The sequence below is a fragment of the Vigna unguiculata genome, chromosome 2, assembly GCF_037176805.1.
Source record: "Vigna unguiculata cultivar grain cowpea cultivar isolate G323 ecotype 2 chromosome 2, ASM3717680v1, whole genome shotgun sequence".
NCBI lineage: Eukaryota > Viridiplantae > Streptophyta > Magnoliopsida > Fabales > Fabaceae > Vigna > Vigna unguiculata.
Window position 1 is genome coordinate 33,295,386 of NC_140793.1, and position 24,641 is coordinate 33,320,026.

The 24,641-nt window shown below is 30.1% G+C and overlaps 2 protein-coding genes across 3 annotated transcripts; one reads left to right on the plus strand and one right to left on the minus strand.

Annotated features, from left to right (window-relative positions):
- The first annotated feature begins 10,388 nt into the window (after positions 1-10,388).
- FH6 (formin homolog 6) lies at positions 10,389-16,101 on the plus strand. Its single transcript, XM_028057907.2, has 4 exons — positions 10,389-11,961; positions 12,066-12,265; positions 14,482-14,723; positions 14,836-16,101. Exons 1-4 carry the CDS (start codon positions 10,568-10,570, stop codon positions 15,625-15,627), a joined length of 2,628 nt encoding a protein of 875 aa, XP_027913708.1. The 5' UTR covers positions 10,389-10,567; the 3' UTR covers positions 15,628-16,101.
- Positions 16,102-20,944: 4,843 nt separating this feature from the next.
- On the minus strand, positions 20,945-24,641 carry BT4 (BTB and TAZ domain protein 4). 2 transcript variants are annotated; one of them, XM_028059188.2, is made up of 6 exons: positions 24,382-24,641; positions 22,999-23,285; positions 22,569-22,699; positions 22,039-22,345; positions 21,346-21,656; positions 20,945-21,255 (listed from the first exon to the last, which is right to left on the minus strand). In XM_028059188.2, the coding sequence occupies exons 2-6, from the start codon at positions 23,263-23,265 to the stop codon at positions 21,135-21,137; spliced, it is 1,137 nt and encodes a 378-aa protein (XP_027914989.1). In that variant the 5' UTR covers positions 23,266-23,285; positions 24,382-24,641; the 3' UTR covers positions 20,945-21,134. The 2 variants fall into 2 exon arrangements, with proteins under 2 accessions (XP_027914989.1, XP_085525836.1); XM_085669710.1 differs by having other exon boundaries at positions 21,125-21,255; positions 21,350-21,656.

Genomic DNA, 24,641 nt, shown 5'->3' on the forward strand with positions numbered 1-24,641 from the left:
TAATTCAAAATTCAAAATTTTGCAATAATTTACTAAAATTAAATCACAATATATTTATTATTTTTTTATTAAAATTTTTGTATTAAATTTAATATTTTAGTATAAAATTTTATTTCATTAAAATTATTAAATGATAATATAAAAGTTATTTAATGTATTTTATGAACTAAATGTGTATTTTTAATATTAAATTTTTCAATTCCTTACATATTTGATAATATATCATATTTTAAAAAATACTTAAGTCTGAAAAATAACATTTTAAAACTACAAATTTTACTAAAATATATATTTAAAATATGTGATTTAAGTGGTTCAAACTAGTACTATTAAAGATTAATTAAGTTAAATTAAATATAATAAAAAAAAGTAAATATTAATCTCAACTCCATTTGAGAAATGCTTTTGAATTTTCAAAGTTAGTAACCAATTCACTTAAATCGAACCTATGTACACCCCATCAACAGATGCAACCAAGAAAATCCACTGCAAGTAATCAATCCAATAGGAAATGTTTGTAATTTTAAAATTTATTGAACTCTAAAAATACTAACATTTGCACTATATCAAACTTATTTAATTGATTTCTGTATGGTGTTATACTGCAATCATAAAGAAATGGAGATTTTTAAATTGAAATTTGTTCATTGCAACGTGAATGGTTGTGATGAAATTCTAAAAGACAAAATCAATAAATCATTCTGAAATTTGTGTGTGTTGTACTAGAAATTTGACCTAGGAAAAAGAGCATAACACGTGGAAAAAAAGACTATGTGGAACTCGTGAATCGAAGGAAAAGAACCACACTGAACCAGCACAGAAAAGGAATCAAGACGTTACAAATGAGCCCACAACAGACCCAATGGCCCAATTCTCAGTACCGTGGAAGAGACGGTTAACGACAATAGTCTAATTTTGACGTTTCTTACCGTACAACTAGAGAATAAAAGTTCCGCCAAACAACCTAAACGAATCGTTTTTGTAACACAACATAGTAATAAACATATGTTTTGTCATGCCTATTCTATGAAGGTAAATTTTGGGATTGATTATTTATGTAATAAGCTTATAATTAAGTTTAAACTTATTTGCTATTTACCTGAAGAGACTAATTCAGTTAATTATTTCATAAATTGAGTTCATAAGCTTGTTTACATTGTGGATTTGTTTGTTTTCACGTTTGAAAAGTTATACTAAACAATTGGGTTGAAAGGAAGCAACTGGACCAATTAAAAAACACTGCAACATTGGACATAGCTAGGCCCAGGAGACATCATTTAAAATTAGTACACTGTTGACATCAATAGCCAATGACTACTAATAAGTAGTTGATATCACTTGTGTTGTGCTATATGATTTTGTTAAACAAAATATCAGGTTCTAGAATACCTTCTCTTTAAATGATTAACTATTTTTCTGTAAAAATTATTTCTATTTAATGTTGAAAAGTACTTCCTGTTTCTAAAATGATTATTATAAATAAATTATTAATTAGTAGTTCATATGTCAAATTTAATTAGAAGATAGGAATGAGAATACCCCATCCTTTTCGATCATATATTTCGTATTGAAATATCCCATTTGTTTGTGTTTCAACTATTTATGAAGAAGATGTTGGTCCACTTATATTTGTTCCAAACTACTCTAACGCAAAAACATTCATTTTATAGAAATTACTTGCCTAAAATACACTCTTAGGTCTAGCAGTGAGAAATTAGATGCAAAGAAGAGTATAAAGAAAAAAATTATATATTTTTTTAGTTACACGTATTGAGAAACAAATTACGCGAGAAAAAGAAGAGAAAAATTATCAAAGTGATTATTAGTTCCATATTAGATAAAATATACTAAAAACATACACTTTAAATTATAGAAAAAAAAAACTGATATTTTATGATTATTATTAAAATTAATGTTTTATTAAATTTAAAGAAATATATATTCTTACAAAATAATTACAAATAAATAAATAAGGGTTAAATATGTTTTTGATCCTTTAAATTTTATTGAAAATTGAAATTAGTCTCTCTTCGAAATTGTGTACCAATTTAGTCACTTAACTTCATAAATGTGTGAATTTAATTATTTTAACTATATGTTGTTAAGTTTATAATGTTAAGTTTATTTCACGTGTTTCAAATGTATTTATGATAACATTTGAATCGCTTATATCATTTGACACAATTTTTCTTCAATGTTAGTTGAAATGTTATTACGAAAAATGTTCTAAACATTAAATAAAATTAACAAAATGTTATTAAAAGACTAAATTCATACATTTCTAAAGTTGAAGGATTAAATTAATATAAAATTTTGAAAGTGGATTAATTTCGATTTTTACTAAAAGTTAAATAACTAAAAACATATTTAACCTAATAAATAATTTTAAAAATAAAATAATTTATATTAACAAAGAAAATATATATAATTATAGATAGAGTAACTACAAGTGAAATACTTTAAAATTAGACGAATAGAAAATGGGTAATGTTTTAGAAGATTAAAATCCAATTTAAATATTTTGATAATAACTAAAAATGTATTTTATTCGAAAAATAATAATTTAAACTTACTGAAATATTAAAAAAAAAAGGAAAAACTTTTGTTTCAGCCCGGTACAAAACCGTGAATGATATGATCTGAAAACACTTTAATCGTGTCAACATGCATGTACACTTTGAGATGTTTATTTTATTTTTTTTATTTTTTTTCTGTTTTAAGCTAAGAAAGACGTTATTCACTCTCTCAGTGTGTGAAGATGGATTTTTCGGTGTGAGTTCAGAACACCATATTCCAGCTGGAACCCTCGAGTCCATGATGATAGGTCCACAAAAAAAAAAACATATCTCTGACTTTTTCTACCATTTCTTTTTTCCACCTTTGGAATCTTAAGGTTGTGTTTGTTTATAAAATGGACTCATATACTTCCAAATCTAAATTGACCAGTCTTTTCTGGTTACATGTTGTGTCAATTTCAATTAAAATAAACAAAAATATTCACAAATATCCAAAATATTCATATTCACCACAATCTTGTACATATCTCATAAAACAAATAAAATTATAGATTTGTAAAATATATAATGTGATCAAGAGAAAAAAAAAACAATTGTTGAAGTTATATGATAAATAACATTAATAGGAACAATTTCATTAATTTGTAAAGTCATAAACCAGTTTTGTTGATTAAATTGAATGTTATTAATAATAGTATGTTTACCTTTAGGTTTGATGGAGCTCCTAATAATTTCACCTGGTAGTGAAGAAACATATAGAAAGAGTGGCGTGAATGGTTGTTCTTTAGGGAGCAAATATGCGTGCACTGCATCTTCATCTTAACACACAGATATCTATCACTATTAAAGGAGGAGTGCTACGTATTTAATTATATGTCTTTTTCTGTTTGTTTAAATAAATTATTTTTTATTTTTTTATTGAAAATAATTATTAAGATGATAACAGTTTATTCTGTGTTTTATTTTAAAGAGTCATCATTCTTTATTTTAAAAAATAAAAAATTTAAGGAAAAGTCCATCTCCTTTATTTATGAGAAAATATCTAAATTTGATACTATTTTGTGCAATTTTTTCAAAATATTTTTTATCTTTTTATTTTATTATTTGAAAAAATCCAATTAAAATTAAAATAATTATGATATTGTCTCACTTTTTCTTATAAATGATATATATATATATATATATATATATATATATATATATACATAAGAGAATAGTTATTACAAAGTATAAATTAAATTTTAAATTTTAAATTTAATAAAAATGACATCATTCATTAAGTTGTGTAGGCAATGAAAACATGTAGAAAGACTCAACTCAAATTCTCAACTAACTAATGATTTCTTCAACAGAAATTCTTTTTTGCAATACACAAAATGAAACAAATTCATAAATTTGTATTTTATTGTAGTTTTTTTTATCGGTTATTGACCTTTCACATTAAATTAAATCTAATATAGTTAAACATAAATTGGCTTTTATACCAAACATCGTATATATGTCAAAAACTTTTCACGCAAATTTATGTGTTTTGCATTGATATTGAACCTAAAATAAACAAAATATATTAAAAAAAACACGTAATAATTCATGATTATGTTAGTGAATAAAATGAAACTTCTTAATTAGCCAATAACTTGTCAATAGAATTATTTTATATATATATATATATATATATATATATATATATATATATATATTATTTTTTCGATATGCGATAATAACACATTTTTCAAATTCAAACTATTTTAGTTTTATTATATATTAAGCAATATAAATTATAATCGAAGAATTTTTTCTTCTAGACGATGACAATCATAATTCTTAGATGCTAATGAAATGTATAATCAATGTTAAATTTTGAATAAAACTTTAAATCAAACCTTCAGAATTTTTTTCTTTCACTCTACACTTAAAAATAATGTGCATTACAGTATACATAACTACTGTAATGTCAAATAAATGGAAAGAGTCAATTTCAACTTTTATTACCAGTCAATTTCACCTTAAAGCACTTAGTTATTGAATTGTTTGATAATTTTTTCTTTTAATTCATTTAATTTATAAATTTCCAAGTAGTTATGAGCTAATTTTGTCATATCATTGATAAAGCTCGCAAAAAAAAAAAAAAATCATTCCATACTATAAATGACACTAATAATTTATTTAAATGAAAAAGCAACATACAATCCGTCTGTTATGTAACTATTGATAATTTAAATTGAAAGATAATAATATTTTAAAAGTTATAAACTTAGCATAGTTTAAGTCGGGCATTGTTTATTTAGTATACATTGTGTTGTGCTACTTCCAAATGTATTACCATAATTTTGTAAAGAAAAAAAAAATCCTTTTTAAGCTAACTTTTTAAAATTGTTTGGTTTTGGGATGATTCATCAATGGTATTTAGTCATTTTAATTAAAGACATCATCACAATCAAAATAACTCTGGTTATAAAAAAAAACACAAAAGAAAACATCATTATTATTTTCTTAGTTTTTAAAAACCAGACAAAACGTGTTTATTAATTAATTGACTTAACAAATCTTAGTTTAGCTTAGGTGAAGTTTCAGGGAGCCATTTTTATGTAGAACACCGGAAATAGGTCCTACTGCCACTAAAACAATAGTTTATCCCATGTTTTCCATAATTAAGTTACTTGGACCGAAAAAGAGAATGAGAAAGGGTTGGTGTGTTTGAAAAAAGAAAAAAAAAATGCTTACAAAACATATTTTCTATTAATGGCTTATTCTTTTTGTTGTGATTTAGGTAGGGGAAACATAAAGGGGAATATATCTAGAACCATTCAGTAAGGAAACAAAAACATTAAATACTATGTAACATATAGACGATGGGTTGGTTTTATTCCACATGATCTAAGAATATATTCAATTAGATGTAAAGATGGGTAAAAAGTGTGAGTATTTGATCAATCGCCTTCTCAACACAGAATAATATTCCTAATTATGGTTAACGGTACATTAATAATAGAAAATGATTTTTTATCACTTAAATTTTAACACTCAAAAGAATGTAGTGGAGCTTTATAACTCTTAACCTACTACAAAATTTAAGAAGAGGGTCAGGTTTTTGTTTGAAAACGAAGTGAGAAATTGCATAGTGGCGAAGAAAGGCATAACTTTAATGATGGTGTTGATTGTGAAGAAAAGGAATTAGTAAGAGGGTGTGATTGCGTAGTGGAGGAGTCCAAATAGAAACAAAAGTGAAAAGGGTGAAAAGAAAAGGTATAAAGCATTGGGCTGGGGCGTGTGCATGTTCCCCACACACCACAAACAGGGTCGACGAATCAACGAAAGAAAGCACAAAGTGGAAGAAGAGCTTGTCAAAGATGACCCCACACTTACATTGCATCTTTCACCTGGGATTAAGTACTGTTACAAAAGATCCTCTCACACACACATAATACACCAACAGGGTTTACAGTAAGAGAAATGATAGGTTGACATCCACATTTGACCACTTTTTTTATCACTTTTATAGATTACAAATTAATTTATCTTGAATTACAAATTAATTTTAAGGTGGTAAAAAAAGTGATCAAATATAATTGTCAACCTATCATTTTTCTTACAATAAATATGTTTACCGTTTTCCTAATCACTTACCTCCTCCATTCCGTCGGCAGGATCCGACAAGAATAGTCTCCTTCTTTTTATGCTTTTCTTCCTGTACTGTCTCCTACCAGTTTTAAGTCTTTTAATGTGTCGCAAAACTCTTTCTCAAACCATAATCATTTTAGGCTATTTAATTACTTGTGTAAATAAAAAATTGTTTTCAGTGATTGAAATATCACATTTCTCAGATTTTATTCAGTTTAATTAACATTAATGAACGTTTAGAAGGGATAAAATTTATTGTAATGAGTTTAGGGATTTTTTACCAAAAAAAAGAAAAATCTTTATATACAGGATTCATCACTTACTCATTACTCATAAAGACCGATATCTATAATTCTTTACCCATGCCCTACTGATTTGAATTGTTTATCAAAACAAACAACATTATTGAAATTTTCACGTCAAAGATAAATAAATTCATAATATATATTTAATATGAAAATTTTATTTTATAAGTTAATTATGTAGGATTGAATCAAGTTTAAAATTCACTTCTTAACATAATATTTGAGTTGTAAATTAGACTCTATCATGAATTTGATATTGGTTGAATTTATTTTTCCATTCATAAAATTATTTTTAAACTTTCAATTAAGTCCCATACTGTATCTAAATTTATTAGCATATTTATCTCAAAATATGTATCAATTTCACAATTAAAAATTTTAAAAACCCGGAAAGTAAAATACAAACAAAGAAAGACGCATTTTAGATAACAAAGGAACATTAAAGTGTTCCCACTATATTTTTATCTATGTTAGTGGTGCATACGAATGAACACGACAAAGTGGAGATTTAATGATTTTTTAAAACCTTATTATATATATACATAAGGGATTCCTCTTTCTGTATCCACTTTTCAAAATACCAATTTTACTCTTTAATCTATAATTATATATAAAGAGGATTTCCTCTTTTGTGTCCACATTTCATAATTTAAACTTTACCCTTTATAATTTAATTATTTATTAAATTTTTAAAAATTAGGTTAATTTTACCAGTTTTTATAAAACTATTTACTTATTTTTCTCCTACTATTCATCAACAGTTATTTTTCTCATATTTTCTCCATACATTTCACTTTAATTTTTATAAATATACTTTTATTTTGTTCATTATAACATTACAATATCATCAATTATAAATATAATTCCAAAAAATGCGTACACACAGGCGCGATAGCGCTTGTGTTTACCCTAGTATATATAAAGGGGATTCCCCTTTTTGTGTCCACTTTTCAAAATACCAATTTTACCCTTTAAATCTATAACTATATATAAAGGGGATTCCCTCTTTTGTGTCCACATTTCATAATTTCAACTTTATCCTTTACAATTTAATTATTTATTAAATTTTTAAAATTTAACGATTACTTTACAAGTCTTTATAAAACTACTTACTTATCTCCTTCTTCTTTTTTCTCATACTATTCATCAACAATTATTTTTCTCATATTTCCTCCATACATTTTACTTTAATTTATATAAATATACTTTTATTTTGTTTATTAACATAATAACATTACAATATCATTAATTATTAGTATAATTCAAAAAATACGTACACATGCGCGATAGCGCCTGTGTTTACACTAGTATATATAAAGGGGATTCCCTTTTTGTGTCCACTTTTCAAAATACCGATTTTACCCTTTAAATATATATAAAGGGATTCCTCTTTTTGTGTTCACTTTTCAAAATATCGATTTTACCCTTTAAATATAACAATTTATTAAATTTTTAAAAATTGACCGTTATTATTACAAATTTTTTATAAAATCATATGTCTCTGCTTCTTCTCTTCTACTTTATTTATAAAATTTTTAATAAATATAATTTTAATATATATATTAACTTAATAACATTATAATATTATCACCTATTAATATAATATCACGCATATTTAAAAAATATATACACACAGGCGCGATAGCGCCAGTATACATATATATATATATATATAGAGAGAGAGAGATTAATTAATTTTATTTTATTTTCGAATCAACGTGTAAGATGAAACGAAATGTTATTATTTATTGTACTTATAAAATATCATATTTTGATGATAAAATTAAAAGTTAAAAAAAATCCTATTTTATATTTATATGTTGTATATGTAAAATGTAACTCGTAAATTTGTATAACATATATATTTAATTATATAGTTGTGAAACTAATTCATTAGCAATTACAGGGGCTTATAAAACTTATATCAAGTATTTTACGTAGTGAAAATAGTAAGTTATATGTAACTATAATACTTTAAAGTCTACTTGTATGCTCCTGTGGCATTCAAAGAGTATTTTATGACTTGCATTTGTGCATGTGAGATTTCAAATGACAGAGACAGAAAGTTAACATCAACCATATAAAAAATAAGAATAAAAGTTAAAGGAAAACTTATGATAATTTTGTTAATAATTCACTTGGATTCTGAGACTTAATCGAAGATTTAGAAAACAATAGTCTAAGTATAATAAATGGCTGAATTTAGAAACCAAAATGATAATAAGTAATTGACTTTAAAGACAAATTAAAAAGGAAGATGATCTCAACTCAACATAAAGTAAAATTATTTATTTTCATCTTGAATTGTCACATGACTACTATGAGTAATATCTATAATTATATATAAAGATGATTTCCTTTTTTATGTTCACATTTCATAATTTTAACTTTATCTTTTATAATATAATTATTTGTTAAACTTTTAAAAATTAACGGTTATTTTTACAAATTTTTATAAAACTATTTACTTATTTCCTTCTTCTCTTTTCTTCTATTCATCGATCATTATTTTCTCATATTTTCTCCATACATTTCACTTTATTTTTGATAAATATAATTTTATTTTATTAACTTAATAACATTACAATATCATCTATTACTAATATAATATCACACATATTAAAAAAATGCGTAAACACAGATACGATATATGTGTTTATGTGTTTACACCGGTAAATATTAATGTCCATTATTACAAACAGACATATATACTAGCGGCTCCGTGCGTACATATATTATCTTTTATTTTATACGATTAGTAAACAAAAATAAAATTATTATTATTATATATTGTATTGAAATTATGTGGAGATAAAAAATTTAATTATATAATGTCAAATATTTTAGACATCTACAACTTAATCCCATATATAATCATTTATTTTCTATCTTTTAAATTTATGGGTATTTTATTTCTGCTATTTGTGTTCTTGCTTTATCTTTTCCTTCATATTTTTTTATATTTATATTAGTACTCTTTATATATGATTTTTTATTATACCTATTAAGTGTAAAATACTCTATATATAAACAATATCAAATGAAAAGTATATATTTTTATTTTTTATAATGTTTCTTAAAATAAACCGACAATAATTCTCACTCTTTAAAAATAATATTCATAATTTATCTTCATGAAAATTATAATAATTATCGAGAGCAAAATACACGTGCTTATAAATTAAGGATATCAATAAACAAACCCTCCATTTGATAGTTTTCACAAACCAACACGACCCAAGACAAGATGGACGCACCTCAAATATGGAGTGCAATAGAATCCAATGGCTATGTCTTCTCATTATTTTGGTTGTCCACTTTTTGGTGTGTGGCCACATTTTCTCCACAAGATCCTTGTTTGTTAATATTTTTTGAATTATTTTACTATTTATTTCTCCTAACCGGTGTATTCAACAAACAATGGTAAAAAATTAATAGATAAAATGATGTTATTCAAAATCAACCATAAGTGTACAGAAAATTATGATAATGATAATTCATACAATTAACTAATTTTTAACTTATATTTAATTAATAAAATTTTCATTCAGTTGGACAAAGAAAGTAAAAGGAAAGCCATACAAAAAGAATATAACACCAACAAGCGCGAATTTGTGCCTTTCCCTCATTACTTGCAAAAAAAAAAAAAAAGGGAAGTTAACTTAAAGTATCCACAATATGTTTATCTATTATTTTCATATATAATGCGAAAATGAAGAACGTAGAACATTGCCACGTTTCATTCCCACTAATAGTATAATGCTACAATCTTTCCTCTGTATTCATTGACTTCGTTTACTACACTGTAATTCATAATTTAGTAAAATTTAGAAACAACAACATTGCATTTGAGAATGACATAAATTGAAAAAGAAAGATTAAAGTAAAAAACATAGAAAAAAGAGAGAATAAAATAAAATAAAAACGGCTCCTGCTGACGGAAGCTTTGTAGCATCCAGATCTTATTACATTACAGCCGAAAGAAGTTTCCTCTCTTTCTCTCTCTCTTTTACACAGTTTCCTCTCTCTCTTATTTCGAGGTGAGGAATTTGCGGGAAAGAAACGAAACCCAGACATGAATTGGGTGAAAGAAAAGATAACAAGGCAACCCCACGATAATTCGCCATGAAAGCTCCTCACTTGAGCTTCTTCTACTTCCTCACACTGTTCCTCTTCCTATCCATCCCAGTCAACACTGCAAAAAGGGTCAATAGTAGTACCAGCGCTAATGAATCTGGCACAAGAAGAATTCTGCACCAGCCATTATTCCCGGCGAGTTCGGCACCACCACCACCACTTCCGGTGGAGACTCCGCCCTCTCCGGAAGGCGGAAACATCCCCTTCTTCCACGAGTACCCGGCGGGTCCCCCACCGGATCAGAGCCAAGCAGCCCCGTCGGGTTCCAACACTTCAATTGCAAACCCAACTGCGACACAACCCACAAAGGGAACAAAGAAAGTAGCAATCGCGATCTCAGTGGGGATTGTGACCCTTGGAATGCTCTCAGCGTTGGCCTTCTTTTTGTACAAACACAGAGCCAAACACCCGGTGGAGTCTCAAAAACTCGTCGCTGGGAGTGGGAATAACAATAACAATAGCAATATCTCAAACAGAAACGAGGTTGATTCAACTGCGCCACCGTCGAGTTTCCTCTACATTGGGACAGTGGAACCCACGCGAGCCTCTACCAACGACTCGCGAGACAACAGAGATGTTAATAAGGCCAACAGATCGCCGTATCACAAGCTCAAGCGATCCGATCGCTACCGTCCAAGTCCTGAGTTGCAGCCAATGCCGCCGCTCAGTAAGCCTCCCGACGGAAACTACCCGCCGGCGGTCTCCTCCTCATCTGAGTCCGATGAGGAAAGCCGCGGCACGGCGTTTCACTCGCCGCAGAACTCGTCGGTTGATGGATACTATACGCCGGCTTCGCGGCAGAGCTCTCTTGTCAACGGTAGTCCTGCGAAGCGTGACACGAATTCCACGCCCACACCCGTTGTTCCGTTTTCCAAGAGAACTTCGCCCAAGTCACGCCTTTCGGCACCCTCGCCGGAGATACGCCACGTCATCATTCCGTCTATAAAGCAGCCCCCTCCACCGTCGCCGCCGCCACCTAAGCATTCCAGAAAGCCGAAATTTTCGGCGCCTCCCCCACCTCCGAATTTGAAGCATCTTCAGTCAACAACCGACACTGTTTCGCATGTGTCAAAGAGTTTAATCAATCCTCCACCACCACCTCCACCTCCGCCTCCTCCACCGCCGCCGCGAAAATCAGTGTCTCCGGCTGTTAGTGCTTCCTCTAATTCTGCATCTGTAAAGAGGCAGTCTTGGTCACCAATTGAAGGTAGTGTGACGAAAGGTTCAGAAGAGGTTGAACAGAGTGTGAGCTCTTCCGAGAGGCTTGAACCCAATGACAGGGATGGAACCAAACCAAAATTAAAGGCTCTGCATTGGGATAAAGTGCGTGCGACCTCAGACCGTGCTACAGTGTGGGACCAGATAAAATCAAGCTCGTTTCAGTGAGTTAAATTAGTTAACTAACTCTTGAGATAGTATTCGGTATTAGTATAACTGTAAGCTAATGTTCCTTTGTTTCTATGATATGGCGTTTTTCTTTAAATAGGTTAAATGAAGACATGATGGAATCGTTGTTTGGATGCAAAGCCACCAATTCTGCCCCGAAAGAGCCTCCCAAAAAATCAGTTCTTCCTTCGGTTGATCATGAGAACAGGGTGTTAGACCCGAAGAAGTCACAGAACATAGCTATACTGCTCAGGGCTTTGAATGTGACCAGAGAGGAGGTGTCTGAAGCTCTTTTAGATGGTAACTTGCTTTTCTCATTCTTCCTAATTAGGGGATCTAATTAGACATGATACTTGAGCATAGATTTCTAATTTGGGTAAATTATATTAAAAGGGTGATTAGTTCATCTTACTTTTAGACATTTTTGGGGCCCTAAGCTACAGTGTTGACTATTGAGTTCATGTGCAGTATTCCCTTGATTAGGTTGTTAATATCACCTACCAAAAGAACGCTTCTAAGATATGTTAATATATTCGATTCTGTGTATTGTGTGGGGAAACATGGAGTGAGGGGCATAAAGTTCCACCACTGTTTATGCCAGCGATGTAGAGGGAATAAATCATACAAGAAACAGAGTGTATAGTACAAGTACTTCAACTTGAAGTCACCATCATAGCATCTGAAATTAAGTATGAGAATGTCTGAGCAGCATTATGCCATGTGCATTATTATGTTGAACTATGAAATTAGGTATTCAGTAACTGTGATCTTAAGAGTGCGATCAAGATACAATCCAACTCATAAATTATGATAATCTTGGTCATAAAACATCCTTTAGAAGTATAAAACAATAATTGAACATCCACTAAGGTGGGATCACACCCCACTTCATCCTCCAGTCCAAACTGAGAAAGATCTTTTCTTCACAAACTATTCTTTTATTTCTATTGGAATTACTGTCATTAAACTCAATACTGACATGGTCACTGTAGTCAATCAGCTTATCACTGTTACAATTCCAAAACTTCCTAGCTGTGCAATTTCACACATGGCACAACCAGACCAGCACACCGTGCTTGCTTCCAGTGCTCTAATCCAAAAGATGGATTATTGTTCTTTCTGAGTGTACCACATTTCTTTTTAATCACCATTCTTGCTTCTAGTGCTCCAATCCAAAAGAGGGATTATTGTTCCTTTTGGGTGTACAACATTTCTTCTTTAATCTTTGCCTTTGTGTCAGTGTTTATCTTTTTCTTTAGAAGTACTGATTGATATCTAATTCCTTGATATAAACTGGGGACAAGCCAGTAAGCGGTAACTCTCGGTTCTATGTTCCTTATAATCCACTGCCTGTCAGCAGTTTTTCCTAGAAACGGTTTAAAGTATATTGCTGTCAAAGATTTAAATGTCATGCAGGTTTACTGTCTATTCATTCTTATTCTTAACAGAGGATCTACCTTACTTTTGTACATCCACCTCAAATAGAACTACTAATTGTAACGTGTTCCATAAAAAGCCTGCCATTATATTTTAGACTCAAATTTAAAGTAAAGTTATTCTTAGTTCTTAATTGTGTTTATCTTCTGTGGAGGTTGATAAAAAGTACCGAAGTAAAGAAAAAGACGGACGTAAGGCTTTTTATCCTTGTAAAAGCAGCCATATGATAGAGTAATTACTAGCATGAAAACTCGTGAAGACAAGACTGAGGACTTTCCTGTAACGATAGGTTTACACCATAATATTAAATCCTTGTTTAATATATAGTCTTGGATGTGTTTACAGCGATGTATAAAAGGTTTTATTCAAGTGCATGCATTTTAAGGTCTTGATCGAGTAATCAAGAAAAAAAAATTCTAAACTTGAATTTTGGAGACAGATTGAAATCAAAGCTTTTTTGCTTAAGGAGAAGAAAATGAAAAATGTGTAATACCACAAGTTTCTAAGTTTAATTTTATGGGGATCAATATTACATAATGATAGAGTAATATATGAATATGGTTACAAGTTGAGTGATTAAAATGGAGAAAGACATCAGGAGTTATTTTTTATTCTAAAGTACATATTCATAAGTTGTCATACTACTATATGATCTGACCGTACCTATGGTGGTAGTAAATGTTAGGCTGTAAAGATGCAAGAGAAAAAAAAATGGGATTAGCATAATTGAGTATATCAAGATGGATGTATGACTACACATGAGAAGAAAGAATACATAATTATTGTATATCGAAGAGATATTGGGGTAATACCTATCTAGAAACTATTGATAGAAATTAGAAAATATGGTGATTCGGATACAGGCAAAGAAGGCCATTGTATGCATCTGTGTAAGTAAATTTTGCACGGGATATAGTCATTTGAAAAGGAGTAGAAGGATACTGAAAGAAATTTTCCTTGACATGCCTATTGTTTGTTTTTAAAAGCAATTCCTTATCTACATCCTGTATTTTCACTTGAGAACAGCAAAGGATGTATTTTCACTTTGCTAATTTGCGGTATATTTTTGGATGAAACAGGGAATCCTGAAGGTTTGGGCACTGAGCTATTGGAAACACTAGTAAAGATGGCTCCGACTAAAGAGGAAGAGATAAAGCTTAAAAACTACGATGGTGATCTCTCAAAACTGGGATCTGCAGAAAGGTTTCTTAAAGCAGTGCTTGATATCCCTTTTGCCTTTAAAAGAGTTGAAGCTATGCTATATAGAGCCAACTTTGATTCAGAAATTAACTACCTTAGAAAGTCTTTTCAAACCATGGAGGTCTAGTTTCAACCCCTTATTATATCTTTGTTCTTTTGCACAAATTCCTTGTTATCTTTGATTTCTTGATCTCTTACAGGAAACTGACAATTCAGTTGTTAATATCTTTCAGGCTGCAAGTGATGAATTAAAGAACAGCCGCTTATTCCTCAAACTCCTTGAAGCTGTTCTAAGGACGGGAAACAGAATGAATGTTGGCACTAATCGAGGGGATGCTAAAGCTTTCAAACTGGAGACACTCTTGAAACTAGTAGATGTAAAGGGAACAGATGGAAAAACCACATTGCTCCACTTTGTGGTCCAAGAGATCATTAGATCTGAAGGTGCAGGAGCTGAATCTGCAAACGAGAATGTGAAAATGGATTCCAAATTTAATGAGGATGAGTTTAAGAAGCAAGGATTGCAAGTTGTGGCAGGACTTAGTAGAGATCTTAGTAATGTAAAAAAGGCAGCTGGAATGGATTCAGATGTCTTGAGCAGCTATCTTTCAAAGCTTGAAACAGGGCTTGATAAAGTGCGATTGGTTTTGCAATATGAAAAGCCAGATGTGCATGGCAATTTCTTTAACTCTACGAAGCTATTTCTAAAATATGCTGAAGATGAAATTGTAAAGATTAAAGCGGATGAGAGAAAAGCTTTGTACCTTGTAAAAGAAGTCACGGAATACTTTCATGGTAATGCAGCAAAGGAAGAAGCCCACCCTCTCAGAATTTTCATGATTGTAAGAGACTTTCTGTGTATTTTGGATCTAGTGTGCAAAGAAGTGGAGAAAATGCATGATAAAATTGTTGGTGGTTCTGGCAGATCTTTCCGAATACCGCCAAGTGCATCATTACCCGTTCTCAATAGGTACAACCATCCAAAGCATGATAGAAGCTCGGACGAGGAAAGTTCATCCCCCTAGTGTGTGAATACGAAAGAAACCACAGTCTTTCAGAATAACAGGCAAAGTAAAGGAATGCTTTTCGATAGCCACCTTCCCAGGATTGGATTCATTGGGGCCATTTCAATTGTAATGGTGGTGAAAAGACAACCCTCCGTGAGACTGAACATCAAACACTCAAAACTCCAAAATGCATGGTGGTGATGGGGTTAAGAAACTGAACTCGCTGGTTTCCCAGTATACAGAAATGGGATGCAAAGGTTCGTGGCATCCTCATCCTACTTCGTATGAAGCATAAATAAAATTTTAAATGGGAAGTGCAGTGAATGCGTCATTTTGTTTCTTCTCCAATACATATTCTACAGTCAAAATAGATTTTATTAGGTCAGAGCTCCACACAATTGTCATATTGTAGAACGTTTCGATTGCACTTAAGAGGCTCCTATATGTATTTTTTAAATCAATTATAAATAATAAATATCAATTTTGCAGCAACTCTTTGTGTGTGCCCAACATTTAAGATTTACAGCAGCACTTGCACTAGATTCTGTAACTAGTCTTCAATACATTCAATGTTTGAAGCAGCAGCCCTAGAACCGTGGGATAAGAAAATAAATGTTGCAGTGGGTGATAAACTCCAATCTCTTACGCACTCTTGTTTCACTATGGAAAAACCAATCAATTAGTGAGCTTCGAAAGTGAACATTACCAGTAAGCAAATTTCATCGTCAAAACGTTCCACTGGCTTGTTTACTGAGCCAAATTCCTCTCTTCTGAACATCATATATACATAACTTTTATGTTTCTAGTGGGTTATTATATTTTTTCCACTGAAGAAGACTTGCAAGGAGGAAACGAGATCAAAAAAAGAATCTAATAATTCAATTTGGCGATAGTTTTCTATCAACAGTTAATCATAAAATCAATTTCTATAAAATTCTAGCAATTTGTAAACTAAAATGTAAGGAAACATTGTGATAACAGTACGTTGACTAGATTTAAACCACTCTTTCATTGTTATAATGGTCACCATCATCAATAAATTCTTGTAATTTAAATACAATCAGACACTGATATCTGTACCTTTCTTGGGTGAATCATTATGGGAGTAACTTGATCCACAGTGAACCTGCTAAAATAGCTTCCATCTTGAACCATTGTAGATCATACCTGAAAGACACGCGTGAGAGACAGGATCCTTGAACAAAATACATGTACAATGTACGCCAATAATATATCATATTGAAGTTAAAAAGTAACAACAAATTTTCTATCTAATACCAGCAGAAATATGATCTTAAATATTTTGACGGAGAAATTCAAATGTAAACGGTAGGTAACTGACTAAGACGCCATTTAATCGCATGAATAACACGGGTAACGGCGCAACTATCAAAGTCCAGATAAAAAAGAGTAAAGCGACGTAACAAAACCTTGTGTGCTCTGAATCCACCACTCAATGGTCCTGAGAATTTCTTTAAATTGAAAATTGTGTTACATAATTGGAAGAACATATACCAAAAATATCTAATTATCTACCACTAAAATATTGTTGGCATGAACTGGTCAAAATGAGTCTATTAGAACATTAGAACAAATTAGTTGACGTGTCAGAACGCTTAATTATTAGTTGCACTCTTAATGAAGTATGTGGCATCCTCTTTTCTCTTTTTTCTCTTTTGTAAAACAAAATCAACACTTTCATTTTGCTCATTTTGCTCTTTACTATCGTCGCCGGCGACAATATTTCAGGGAACTGACTCACGTTCTACCTATTTTTTATTATGAATTGAAAGGTGATGCTGGAAAGTGTAACGGAGAGAGAGAATTGGAACGTTTTTTTGCAGAAAAAGATGGATGGTAACCGTTTGATGAGTGGAGAAGGACAAGGGAATTTTGATGAGAAGTAATTCTGGGATTAACACTTTTATGGGAGTGCAAGAAGAACAAGTGGGGTGTAGAAAGAAATTTCTCATCCTTTTTTTCTAATGAAATGACTTTTTTTCTTTCTCCGGCCCAAACCAATAACCACACAAAAATACAAGCATTTCGACAATTTTTTTTAGCCTCTCGTATTTTCTTTCTGCCATTCTATACGTGCAAAGTTCATTTGTTCACCATAGACAACATTTTGAATTTTGAAAATGGCTTCCTGCACCCCTATTTTTTCTACCCACACCTCTGTAAGGGTGAGCAAATGGCAATTTTACCCTTCCTTCTCCTTCCTTTGTGTCCAAATCTAAATCCAGCCAGCACCCCCTTGATATCGTGCACACTTCCACGACGTTAGTTAGCATCGCCTATAACAACAAAGGTCTTTTTTCTGAATTATATATATATATTTTTATAACGTTACTTTTATTTTAAACTCTTAAATAATAGTATTATGGATCTTTATTTTTATATAATATTTAATTTTGTTTATTATATTTAGTGTGTGACTTTGATTTTTTGACAAAAACTTAATGTTTTGTAGATTGTTTTCGGTGATGGAGGAGCACATGCAACGGTAGTTGCATTAGGTAAAATTGCTGATGCATCTCAAGAGACAAGTACTCCACCTTAGTTTATCAACTTACTTTATCAATTTGAGCTTAGTATCATTTAATATACCAATGCGCACCACTCATGTAAGTTTCGGATTGTTCAATCAGTAAGTATGATGGATTTTACAATGCGTAATAAAATTTGTATTAATAAAAAATAATATAAATTATATTTTGAATTATACAATTTACAGATAAATTTTATTTTGGATTATCTTTTAAATTTATATTATACATCGTATAATTTAAAATATAAATTTACATCATGGGCTGTATAGTCCAAAATATTTATAATCTTACAATCTTAAATTATATTTACCTTAAAAGTATAATTGGAAATTTAAAATTTAAAATATATGAGAGTGCAAAAGAAGTTATGGGATTGCAAAATGAAATTCCCTTTAATTATATAATCTCTAAATTTATTATAGAGTATTTCATCTAAAATTCATAAATGTATAATACATAATCTAAAATGTGTTTTTCGATTGTGTAATCTAGAATATATATATATATATATATATATATATATATATATATATATATATATATATATATATATATATATATATTACATAATCTATAATATATTTTTAAATTTAGAAATGTATTTTAAATTATACATTCCAAAACATGTTTCCAAAATTCATAATCTAAACATTTAAAGCATAGACAATTTATATTTATCAAGCACTTTAAGAAGTTGCACGAACAAACCATGAGTTTGGAGAAAAAAACAACATTCCTTCACTCTTTTTTTAGTAGGCACACTTGCTCAAAACTAAAATTGAGTTTATTTAGGTATTAAATTACTTGGCTTACCTCGTCTAGATCGCCTAAAGAGAGATATATAAAATCATTAAATTCTTTTAAAATTTTGTCTACTAAATAAATAGAAAGGTTAAGGTAATTTCATGGAAAATCAAACCTATCATAACTTATTCATTTTATTTAGAATTAAAAAAAAAATCGTCCCAACACTATTTACTAAACTTCATTTTATTATTATTTCAAAGTTTGTATCAATTTTGTTAATAATATTAATGGCGTTAGAGTTTCTCTCTCTTCCCATAACACTCTTTTTCTTCGCTCCAACATTATTTATTTTGTGGTGATATAGACTTGGAGGTGGCTTAAAGCCATTTGTTCGGGGGATTTACGCAGTGTTCGTTTGAACGAATTACACTGTTGAACCAGATTTGAGAGAGCGGATGTTGGGGATCCAGCGCGTTTGTTTTTTATAATTTGAAGGAATATGCGAGAGAGTATTTGGGGGATCCCCTCAAAAATGCGAAAATAGTGCATATGGTTTGGGTAGACTACCCTTTGTTGTGCTTGGACGTGGTGGGGTGGTGTGATTGTTGAGTCCAATGGAGGGGGAAGAAGATGAGGTGGTTCAGTGTGGTGGGCGAGGAAGAGGATGAAAGGGTGGCAGTGGTTGTACGAGGTGGTGGCTAGGTGATAACTGTGCTTGGACGTGGTGGGGTGGTGATATGCATCGGTTAGCTAACCAGTGCTGCAATGTGTTGAGTGGATGGCACCGGTTACGTAATCGGTGTCTTGTTTATAAAGGGAATGACACCGGTTACGACACCGGTGTCGTTGGGTATTTATTTATTTTATTTTTTTGACGTTCTGTTTTGGGTTTTTCAGGTGGAGAAGTTACTTGCAGTCGCTGAAGTTGCTGGAGGAGTTGTGTGTCTCCACTGCTGGTGAAGGTGGTCAGTCGGAGTTGATGGTTTTTTTGCAGGAGTGAGTTATTTTTGATGTTGTTTGGTTTGTTTGCAGGTGGAGGCGTTATGGAGTTTGTAAATTTACAAACTCGTGGAATATGTCAACAATATTTGACATGTATCATGAATTCAGTAATGAGAATAGTCGTAGTTGAGCACAACACTGCTAAGATAAACGTCTTTCTTACTCAAAGCCTCAATTTTTCTGTAGGTTATGCTACGAATCCCATGCCCTCAAACTCTTCTATGAATCTCCATCTTTTACCACCTTTAACATGGAAAGGCAAAACCATAGAACCTTTAATGCAAAGTAAGCAGTTATTTTATACTCCACAAAGCCATGCCAGTGTTCTAAAGCCTAATTGGAAGTCCAAAGTTATGGAATGTCTTTATGGTTCCATCACAACCTGCTGTCACAATGGATAGTCCCCATGTTTCTGATTGTATTTTTTGACATTAATAAAAATTCAAAGTTTTTATTTTTTATTTTTGAATTAATTTTAATTATTTTTATGATTAAAATTAATTAATTTAGAAATTATTTTAACAACATCAATTCAAAAAATTCATCTTTTTTTACACAAGGTATTATGGTAACTTAATAAATATATCTATTTTAACAATTAATTTTATCTATCACATCAATCAAATCTTTCACTAACTTTCATAAAACTTATCTCCAAATCCACCCACTTTATTCTCTAAATCCACTAAAAAAAAACACAAAAACCCATCCACCTAAATCTACACAAATCCACTCCTCCATACGAACAAAGCCTTTGAGTTGTTTCAAACATCTTGAGGTACATCCTGGGTGGCGCTCGTTGAGGTTGCAAATCTTCACCACAAACTTTTTCCATCGTCTTTGTCAAGCTTCTTTGTGTTTAGAGTTTGGAGATCAACTAATTAGAACCTCAAGATGATTTATAAGAAAACTATTTTTTCATGGGAATAGTTGGGAAGTCAATGAAATCAAAGAAAAATTGGTCCATCGTTAGATAATAAATAATTTTATGACCAAAAGAATAAGAAAGTAAATGAACATAACAAACAATGTCATAAAAAAATATAAAACATATTAGAAAAGATATTCCTCTATTTGATTTTGTTTAATTAAGAACAAAGAGAAATTTGTCATCTTTGATCATATTTTCTTATTAACACTTACAGAACTTGAATATACAATTAACATTTGGTTTTAAACCAACTCTTAGTATCCAAAATTTATGTATCTACCACAAGGTCATAATCATTGTTGCAAAAAACATGATGCTATCCTGATTCCTCTTGTTCTCAAGATCTTTTCAACCAATATTTTCCACCTAATTTCATCTTTCTTGCTTTGTTTTGATATTCGTTCCTTAAAGTTCCTGAAATCACAAAATGTGTTACTATTGTAGTAGATGATTATGTTGCAAAAAGTAAAATTTCAAAATAAAATACGTATTCTTTTTAATTACCTACATAAAGGAACTCTACAATCGTCTGGATTAACACATAATCGAGAGTGTAACTCTAATAATTGCCACATCCTCTTGCAATGAACACAACCTCCAGGAACTCTCAACTTACATGCAGCAAAATGACGAACAAGCAACTCTAATCCGCTACATGTTGAATACTTACATGGTTGGTTTACTCGAAGATCTTTATCGTGAGGACCAATAGTTCGACAACCATCTCTACATATATGAACAAGAGCTTCCATGGCCTCGTACAATTGTAGATATACCTTTTTGTCATTCATTTTTCGGATTCTTTCCTTTTTCATCTGTGTAATAAATTTATGTAAAAGCAATTAGATAAACGACTAATCAAATTTAATGACATAAGGTAAGCAAAAATGATTGAGTTGTTTATTTGGTAATATATTTGTTCATTTATCGAGTTTTAATTTCCACAAATAAAAATGCAAGTTTAATTCTTAATATGGATATAACTTAAGTTGAATCTACATGTTAAGACTGAAAAGAGATTGAATGGTGTAACTTTGCAACAAAATATTTTTAACGATTATAAATTGTCATAAAAAACTACTTTATGGATTTATATATTTTAGTTTATAGAGACTAAAAGTTAAAATGAAAACAAATATAAAAACAAATGGATAGTTTAGCCAAGATAGAATAAAGCGAAAAAAGTGATGGTCTTACATTTTCTTCGTCGATCATTGACTCTAAAATTTCCTTTTCTAGAAGTGGGTGACTTAACTTCATTGTTTTCCATCCTTCTGATTCTGAAACGACTTTGAAGTTTTTCAGTATCTTGCGATGGCAAATGAGACTAAGTCTTGGAGCATCACAAAATAATGCTAGTTGAAATACGTCAACCAAGTTATCTATAGTGAGTAAACCCAATTCTAGTTTTTGTTCACATTCACACTTCAAGTGAGGAACCATGTATACATGTGATAACACCAACAAATGTAGTACAAACTCATCCATATCTTCTTTCTCGTAACTATAAAACAAAATTAACAATATGTTTTAACAAGTGTATATTAGAGAAATATAATGCAATGAATAGTGAATATAGTGAAATAAGGTCACAAACTCTCATTATCATATTTAATTACACTAACAAGTCAATTACATATAAGTGTAATAAGCAAAATTTAAAATGTTATCAAACATTATGTGTTGTTAATGATTTCCACGCCAACATGACAACTAATCAAACATACCTATAAGTGTATAAATATCGAATAAAAACTTGAACTGCATCATGTGGAACTCCAATGATTGAGATGATTCGCCATCGACCATATCGATGTGCTTGCTTTAGCATGCCTCTTAATACAGAAGAAGCCATGGCCTATTCAGATAATATGACGTCAGTGACTTCAACAATGGAAGACAAAAAAAATCAATGTGTTTTCAAGTATCGATCATACGTATGTTTAACAATAATTAATACAATCATAATAAATTAATACAATAATATTCCAAAGATCCTTAACTCAATGTCAACATGAATTTATTTTTTATTTTATATATGTAAACAATGTTTTACAAAAAAAATTAAACATGATTTAATCATTTACTATATCATATTATAATGTCATGATACAATCATAAGAAAGTTCTTTAATGGAATAGAATGAATGAACTTACAATAATGTTAGAATGAGCATAAACAACACCACCGCTATTAGTGTTAATGCAAACATCTGCTTTATAACCTTGATGAAATAGACGCTCCCATAAATCCTTTTTTGATGAAGAGTCATTGTTGTTTTGTCTTCTTGATTTTGAATTATTAGATATCTTACACTCACAAGATGAATTGATTGATATTCGACGTGACATAGTAGGTGGTATAGGAATTAATTTATTGCCATTTCGGAGAGACTTAGAATGGTTGTAAACCATGTTAGTCATTGTTTTTTATATTCTTTTTCCTACATAAACAAATATAAAATATCATTTAGTAAAGAAACACATTATTTACCTATGTAAACATTAAATTATCACTTAATAATATATCACTTTAAACATCGAGCATTTATTTGAATATAATATTTAAATGTTTTTAATATCTCCGTTGCGGAAAACTTTTATTTTTAAACCTTAAAAAAAAAAATCATCTTTCTAAGTCCCTCTTCCATGAAAATATATTAGATGTGATCCTTATTTTTTTTTTAAATAAGAAATTTTGGTGAAAAATGCTTAATTTTTTTGCACTCTTAGTATAAAAAATAAACATATAACTAATAACAAATAATCCTATAGTTTTAAAAATAATTATACAATATATATATATATATATATATAATTTTTTAATATTGATAATATATAACAAAAATTACTCTCACAAAATAAAAACTATATTACACATTTCCATCCGTGAAAGTTTAAAAGGAAACATTCTATTCCATTTTTTGAAAGGTTAAAACCCAGCATCGTCTTAGTATCAAATGTACTGTTCTTTATAATAAATATCATCAGAAGCATATAAGAATATTCATATTTTCTATCTATATAATATCATTTACCATATCAATGCTATATGTAATGTTTATTATTATTATTATTATTATTATCATGATCTTGTTAAAAATATAACTTAAAGCTGATTTATCTGATTGTAACTTCACCATAATTGAAAAAGAAAGTATCTTACGAAAATTTTATCTACATCTTTAATACATCAGGGTTGGTGAAGTGGGTTTCATCTTTATGTTTTTTTTCTAAGAAATTCTGATATTATATTTGCTTTCATATGCTCAACGTGGCTCAGAAAGTCCATTACATAGCTCAAGGGAGTTTTAAATATATTTCAGAAAATAATTAGCTTTTCAACTTTTAAAAACCAGTTGTCTTAATTGATATTAGTATTTATACATCGAGTGTTTAATTTCAAATCACAAATGTTTTTTTTTTGTGTGGATAAATTGACAATCTTAAATAAATAACAAAAAAGAAACAAATGAACATCAATAGAGCAAATTATGATCCAAAAAATGAAAAAGAAAGAGAGAAAGTGAATTGGATTACCTGGTCTGAACTTTTAAGTGTTCCTCTGAAAATTGCTTGAAAAGAATACAATTCCAGAGAGGATAAAAACACAACAAAATATTATGGAATCAGAATCAAATCCTTCAACACCTTAACCTTAACTAATAATTAAAATAAATTATTGAGGTAAAACTCTCCTTTTCAAGAAGATCACCACCTTTTGCATAACAAAATTCAAATATGGATGATGCAAAAGAGAAGAGGAGAGAGGAGGATGAGTTATCAGAGCCTGTCTACAA

Coding starts and splice junctions, on each gene's coding strand:
- FH6 (XM_028057907.2), top strand. CDS start 10,568: ATGAAAGCTCCTCACTTGAGCTTCTTCTACTTCCTCACACTGTTCCTC. Junction 11,962..12,065: donor ATAAAATCAAGCTCGTTTCA/GTGAGTTAAATT, acceptor TTCTTTAAATAG/GTTAAATGAAGACATGATGG. Junction 12,266..14,481: donor GTCTGAAGCTCTTTTAGATG/GTAACTTGCTTT, acceptor TGGATGAAACAG/GGAATCCTGAAGGTTTGGGC.
- BT4 (XM_028059188.2), bottom strand. CDS start 23,265: ATGACTAACATGGTTTACAACCATTCTAAGTCTCTCCGAAATGGCAAT. Junction 22,700..22,998: donor ATGCTCATTCTAACATTATT/GTAAGTTCATTC, acceptor TTATCTGAATAG/GCCATGGCTTCTTCTGTATT. Junction 22,346..22,568: donor CGATATTTATACACTTATAG/GTATGTTTGATT, acceptor TTTGTTTTATAG/TTACGAGAAAGAAGATATGG.